Raw genomic sequence first — 7,205 nt, forward strand, 5'->3', positions numbered from 1 at the left:
CATCTCCCATAAAGGCCCTTTTCATCTGAAAAGTTCAAAGGGATGCGACTTTTACTGCCCCGGCTCATTCCTATGCAATGAGGCCGAGCAGCCCCCAGGCAGCCAGAGACAGCCAAGCAATAGAAAGGGAGAAGCCAGCGGGTGCAGACGCCCAAACAAGCACGCATCCCTCCAGGCATGGAGATGCTGATAGTGGGATAGGCTGACCCTCTGGGGTGCAGTGAGCAGGCTGTGGGAAATGGTGTCTGCCTGGACACCACAGCCAGAACTGGCCTTTTGTGGGCAGAATTCTCACTGCTGCTTACCCCTAAAGAGTTGTGCTTGCCCGTGGTGGTACATTGAACTCCAGCCCACCGGCATGTGCTGAGAATTAGGCCATGGGGTCGTGTTTGCAGTAAATTGTGGCTATTCAGGAATTGCACCCTGCCCGTTCCCGGGCTCTGGAAGCAGAGCTGGTTGTGCTTGCGGCACATAATGCACTCCTTTAGCGGGAGAGCACTGATGCCAGCATCTCACTGCAAGAGACAGCACTGGAAAATGGCTTTCGTGCCAGAAATAAACAATGGGAAAAGCAGAATAAAAGATCCTGAACACCGAGTTCCTGCTTGACCCTGTGATTTCTCAGCTGCTATTGGCACGAGGAAATCTCCATGGCTTTGTTTGATGGAGAGGTGGCATTATTTCTGTCCCATGGCAGACCACCTTCCCTTGGAGCTGGAGCATCCCATGACATGAATGAGCAGCACCAAGCCCTTCAGGAAGTGGGAATGGTGAGGACTTGTCCCACTTGTGTACTGGAAAAGGAGATGAGAGGTGTTGCTTGTTGTGCAGAATTGAAAGACAGCACAACATGGCCTTGGTCCAACAAACCAGTGGTCATCCTGTTAGTACTGAGAGGTGAAAACAGGGTTTGATTATTTCTATCTGCAGCTCAGAGAAATAAATGAGGCAGCTCTGCACTTACCCAGGGAGTAGGAAAACATTTGGTCCATGGCTCTGAGAACAATCCCAAAGACCATAGGCAAGCACAGCTCTCACAGTGACACCTGTGGGCTCTTTGTCTCCTCCGATGCTTGGTCCCTGGCTTTTGCACCCTGCAGCATGAGCATGGCTATTCCCTGTGCATGGGTTCTTCCATGTGTGCCCATCCACAGTGCCAAGTGCCCACATAAACCCACCCCAGTGGGCTGTGTCCATGTATGTGCACATCACTGCAAGCCAGGTGGCCTCGAGCTCTGTGAGTCAGCTGGGAGGTGAGGATGAGGATGGAAAAACACAGCAGTGACCAAACAGCTCTGGGAGGCTGAAGCCTGAAAGAAGTGGGTGCCATGAGGACATTTTGGGGCTGGCTGCAATGCAATGGGGAGGGGAGCAGGAGGATCCTAGGGTGGGTGTTTGGAGGTTGGGGCTGTGCACTGATGTGACCCTCTCGTCCTTTTTCTGCTCCTCATTAGAGTCCCCTGAGCGGAGCAGGCTGTGAAGGGGTCTGCACAGAGGTATGTCCTTGGGGCTGCTGCCAGGATATCACAGCCAACGTGTGCACTAGGGGATGGGAGAGTTTGGGTTGCAGTGGGTGTTGTTTTAGGGCAAGACATTTTCCCACACTAGTTTGTTGCTTACTATGCCTCTCTTCCATGCCCATTCTGGTGGCTCTCATGTTTGACCCTTTTTACCCATTCCCAGCATCATATGGAGCCTTCTCCCACAGAGATCTCAGTTTTGCTGGTGCATGAAAGCTGTGCAGGGTGACTTGGGATCACCCATGATCTTAAACCCCGAATTGGTGGCAGGAGGGACATGTTGGCAGAGGCAAAGCCTCAGCATAGCATGAAAGGCTCCAATTTGCTTCTTGTCAGGGCTGTGGGTCCCTTCAACCCAGCAGCAATATGAGCCCTGACCTACCAGCAGGTGCCAGAGGCAGTGATGTGTCCCAGGCAGTGGCAGGGAGCTGTGTTATGCCCAAGTGGGGCAGATAGCGAGAGATGGCTCATGCCTGGAACAGATCTTGTAGGTATGCTATAGGAGTGGTGGGAATTCCAAGCCAGGGCCTCTGAAGACTCTTGGCAAGAGCAACGAGACCTGGAAGTCTCTGGCACAGTGGACACACGGCAATGACTTGGTGCTGTTGATGGCCAGAACTTCCCACAAGCAGATCTGATGCTTTCATATACCTGCAGATCTGGAAAGATGTTTGGTACACAGAGAGGTTTGGATGCTTCTGGGACAGGGATTCATGGGTGTCTGACCTCTCTGGGGGTTGGTGTTGGATTGCCTAGTTGTGTTTTGCTGAGGTCTCAGATTGGCCAGACTGAGAGACTGGAAGATGGCTGAGGACCTCTAGCTAGGCTTGGAAAGGAACCTCCAGTGGGTCCTTGGAACACCTGGTGATGAGCAAGGCTGGTGCTCAGGAAATCTGGATGTACTCATGGCAGTGAAAAGCCCAGCAAGTTTGGGGCACTTCTTTAAGGACTCCTGATGTGCATGGCATGGGGTGTCCGATGGGACTGGACTGAGATGTTCATGACTTCTAGTGTGGGCTCAGTGAGCTCTGCTGCATTATGATCCAAGCTGCACCCACTGCAGGGTGCTTGTCCCCAGGGACATGGCTGTTGGGAATTTTGAGTTCTCTGCTTACATTTTTCATGTCCATGTGTTCACCTGTCCCCTTCCTCCCGGCATCTGCTCCTCTTCCCAAGGGAGAACCAGAGTTCCTACCTGGTCACCTCTGGGGAGTGGTCCCTACCGTGGAGGTTGTACTCCAGCTTCATCCCACAACCCACTGGGTTTGTCCATGCCTAATGATGCTCTTGCTTGCCTCTCCGCAGATCTCCGTCCCCTGCCTGATGTAGCCATGACTGGGACCTGTACCCGGGAGTGCACGGAGTTCGGCCACTCCGACACCTGCTGGATGCCCGGCCAATCCTCCCCCAGCCGCAGGCCCAAGAATGCCCTCAAACTCTCCACTTTTGTGCCTTACCAAGACAGAGGGAGTCAAGAGCAAGTCGGGAATGGCAGCCCCAGACTCTCAGAAGAGCGCAGCACCAAAATGGCCAACCTCCGCCTGCTCCCCACGTACAGTGCCTTCTCCAATAGTAGCCATGAGACCTGCAAGGACTCCCCCTTGGAGGAAATTCCTCTCACCCAGACCTCGGACTTCCAGCCAGCCACCACCCCCTCATCCCAGACCACCAAGAGGGAGATCTACCTGTGAGGCTGGCCCGAGGGGCCAGGAGCAGACATGCTTCTAAGGCCAGCATCCTGGAGGAACATTTGAAACTTGGTTGCTTTATGGGCTCCTGCAGCCAGTTCTGCTCCGGGTGGTGGTGGAGGTGCCCAGGGTCTTTGAGGACAGCGGGCAGGGCGAGGCAGGGATGGAAGGAGCGCCTTTAAAACCCATTCCTTGGGGCGGGTGGGAAGGGTGAAGGCATCTGACTCCCAATTTCCCAGCACTTGCAGGTGCATGTCTCCGAACTGCGTGGTCGGGGAGGCTGGGCAGGCTCCTGGTGCGGAGGGCATGGCTGGAGAGGAGGGCTGACGTACCAAAGGTCCACGTAGAGCTGGTGGAGTCCCTGGGGCATAAGACAAGGGTGTCCCCGCACACAGGGAGCGAGCTGCCTGGCTCTTTGTTGTAGACTCCTGTAAATACGAACCTTAGGAATGACATTCAAGTCCTGCCTGATTGAAACTTTTTATTGTCCTTGAAACAAAAGACGTTTAAACAAACACACACCCACACACACAAACCCAATCCACAGGGAGCAAGTTACAGATTTCAATGGTTTGCTGTGTGGAAGAGCCCGCGGGAGCGCAGCGTCCAGCCCACACTCATGTTCTATATTGTAAATAGAGTTATGACCAGTCCCTGAAACAGCAGCTGGGGAGCTGGAGGAGAGGGCAGCCCTAGCCGGACTGTAGGGACTCAGCTATTTGTCAGTCTGGATCTCTTCTGGAACGTTGTCACTGTGCCCACAATCTGCAGGGTCCCTAGGGACTGCCCGGTGCCATAGGCAAGGGCTGTGCCGGGGGGGTCTCTGGTGTCCCAGTGCCCGATGGCCGGAGGAGGGATGGGGACATCCCCAGGCAAGGGACCGGCTGGGTCCGGAGAAGCCCTCAGTCCCACTCTGCTGGCAGGGGGTCGTCGTCAGCTGCAGCACCTCAACCCCTCGCCTGGTGCCTCCGCTGGGAAAGGGGCTGCTGGTGGTGCCTGCTGTGCCATGCCTTCGACCTCCATCCTGTCCGCCTGTAAGCCACCATTGCCTTCGTCAGGAGGAGCGTTGTCTCAGGGTCACGCCGGGGGCTGCCGAGCCCCTGCCTGCTGGAGTCCCACCGCCCTTAGGCCCCAGGGCCACTCTCACGGGCTCCAGCTTTCTCTTCCATTGCCCAGTTCCTGCTGCCCCAGCCCCCTCTCAGGGGTGACACCGTGCAGGCAGTGGGGACGGCGCTCCTGGAGGTGTGCACACTGCAGAGGGGATGCCCAGGTGCCCTTCTGAGCATCTCTGCCTGCTTTTTGGGGGCACCCTGGCAGAAGGAGTCTGGGGGACTCACACCTCATTCCCGGGTCATCCTCCCTGGTTCCTTCCTCCTTGCTGGGATGTGGAGACAGGCTGTGCTGCACCCTTGTTCTTCCCATACTCGCACATCGCATCGGTCGTCTTCATCTCTGGGATCTTCCTTAGGGAGCGAGGCCAGTGGTAGCTGCAGGATGCTTTCCCCTGGTCTGCACATGGGGAGAGCCTGGGGCTCTTCTTGTCAACAGCCTGACCAGCACAGGGTGCCCACAGGACCCTCTGCCCACCTGCCCCCAGCAGCCCCTCTGAGCAGCTCCTCTCCCTTTGCTTTGGCGGTGCCAACTCCTGGTGCCCTGCATGGACACGGTGACCTAGCCGTGCTCCCCACCTGCCCCAGCACCTTGGGGTGTCAATGGGGGGCAGGACCCCCCTCGCGGCCCCTGCTGCTGCTCCTTACCCAGCGTGGGGTGGGTGTGTGGCGCCGGGGGATGTCCCGCTGGTGGTGCCCGCTCTGCCGGCGGGGCCTCGTTCTCCTGGCCTGGCTGCCTGAGCAGGTCATGCTCCTGAACTTGTTTTTAATTGTAGCTCTGTAGTTTCAGGGCCTAACTGGGCAGAATGTGCAATTTGGCCGCGCTGGCCAAGATCTCTGACTCCACTGCCAACTCGACTGCTCACACCTCCCCATGGCTCTGACCGTGTCCGGTGCCTCTCCTGGGGACCCCCCTGGCAGAGTCAGATCTGAGGGGTGCTTGTCCAAGAGCAGCTTTCCCAGGCTACTGCCTGTGGATGGGCTCCCTTCCTTCTACTCGGGGTCACCAGAAGGATCCTGATGCTCCAAGCCCTGTGGCTGGGGTGGCTGTCTTGTCTCCTGGAGCACCTGGCGATGTTCTCAGTGCAAGCGTGTTGCAAACTGGGGAGAAGTGTAGAGGAGATGGGTCCCCAGGGAACTCAGAGGGGTGGAAGGGATGGGCATTGCGGGAATGGGGCTATTGGGATTGGAACCGCTGGGATGGGTTCTGTGGGTTTGGGTACTATGGGGGTGGATATTATGTGGATGGGCATCATGGGGATGAGTGCCATCAGGATGGGAGCCATAAAGATAGGTGCCATTGAGATGGGAGCCATAGGGATGGGTGCTATGCGGATGGGAACAATTGGGATGGGTTCTGTGGAGATGGGTACCACTGGGATGAGTGCCATTGGGAAGAAGATACAGGGGATTGTATCCTTTGGGGATGCTCGGAGGGGGTTGGTGGGGCTGGGTTTTTGAATGCAAGCACAGTGAGGAGAGGGGATGGGTGTCTTGGAGGGGGTAAGGGTGGGGTATAGTGAGGAAAAGGAAGGACAGAGTGAATGGGTCCTCCATAGGGTGCCAAGGCTGGCAATGGGTCCCTGGGGAGGAGAAAACCCTGGACATTTGTACTATGAGAAGGGACAATGGGGATGAAAGTTGGTATCACTGGGGACCAGTCCTGAGGGTGGGGAAAAAGAAGAGGTGCTGTTGGTAAGAAGCTCATTTGCACAATTATAAGCCAGAAGGATAAAGCCTCCATGCACGTGGGGGGATACTCCCCACGAGCTCCAGTCTAGACAAGCACAGGGAAGAGGAGAGGGTGGGATGCCTCTGTAGGGGGCTGACTGCATCTCACACTGCACTAGGACAAGCCAGGGGTAAAACCAAAGGTGGGAGCCAGGGAGCAGGCGGGCTGCGTGGGAAGGATCTAAGCGACCCCTTTGTAGCTCTTCAGTGTTGGTTCTATTTATACGAGATTTCATTTCCTTGCTTGTGATGCCTTGTTTTTTGTACAGTTTTATGTACATGCAGGTGTAGCTTTTCTAAAGGAGAAATCCTATGGCAGAGTAAAGTACCCAACTATTTTTCAGATGGTGACCTATGTCTAAGGCAATGCCTCTTGCTAAGGTTGTATTGCTCTCAATGTGTAATGCATTTCCCTGTGCGGGGAAGGCTTTCGGCCTTGGGCTTGGTTTTCCCCGGGCGCTGTGAGCACAATTGATTCCCTTGTAACTCTTTCTGTTCAGAGCAGTAAGCATGACACCGTCGTGATCCCCTTTCCGTTCTCTCCTGTTCTGTTTGTTTGCTGAGCTGTCAGATGACCAACTCCATTGTAATTAGCCCTTCCTAAAGCTTTACAATAAAAGTGTGAAAACCCGGGTGCTGTGCCTGGCGTCTCCTTCCCACATCTTGCATCCCACAGCAGAAAGCACACACAGGCAGCAAGGAGCTTCCACCACTGCTCATCCGAGCCCATTTCCTACTCCTCACCCTCTCCTCTACCACACAGCATTTTCTATAGGTTCTTTAGCTCTGTTGATAACATCTGGGCCATCTCACAGCAGGAATGGTGGCTGGGTTTCCTTGCCTGCCCCTGTGCAGATCTCCATGAGGCTCATTGCAGAGAGCACACACGGGTGCCATACATAGCTATTACCTGAGTTGCAGGGCTGGGGTTTTCCATGGCACCAGGACCCAGCTTAGGAGCCATTGATGGTGACCCTGGGATGGAAGAGCTTCCAAATGGAGATGATTGTTTGCAGAGCAGGGATCTCTAGACCCCTCTTCTACCATCACCACCCACTCTGAGCTCTCCTATTGACATGCACTGGGGATCTGGTGCCTCTCACCCAAAGGGGCCACGGCCAAGCTGTGCTTGGGATAGGGTGGAGGGGTGGGGGTCG

The 7,205-nt window shown here is 55.6% G+C and overlaps 1 protein-coding gene across 3 annotated transcripts in view; it reads left to right on the forward strand.

Annotated features, from left to right (window-relative positions):
- Positions 1 to 6,670, forward strand: part of PCDH1 (protocadherin 1) — a 50,375-nt gene extending 43,705 nt beyond the window's left edge. Inside the window, exons 5-6 of one of the 3 annotated variants that reach the window (XM_090150662.1) lie at positions 1,455 to 1,496; positions 2,826 to 2,957. In XM_090150662.1, the coding sequence (XP_090006788.1) occupies positions 1,455 to 1,480 (26 nt within the window). In that variant the 3' untranslated portion in view covers positions 1,481 to 1,496; positions 2,826 to 2,957. Of the gene's footprint in view, positions 1 to 1,454; positions 1,497 to 2,825 lie in introns of all 3 variants that reach the window. The other 2 variants (XM_090150661.1, XM_031597966.2) reach the window with 2 other exon arrangements.
- Positions 6,671 to 7,205: the final 535 nt, after the last annotated feature.

The sequence above is a fragment of the Phasianus colchicus genome, chromosome 15 (assembly GCF_987193195.1).
Source record: "Phasianus colchicus chromosome 15, bPhaCol1.hap1.1, whole genome shotgun sequence".
Taxonomy (NCBI): Eukaryota; Metazoa; Chordata; class Aves; order Galliformes; family Phasianidae; genus Phasianus; species Phasianus colchicus.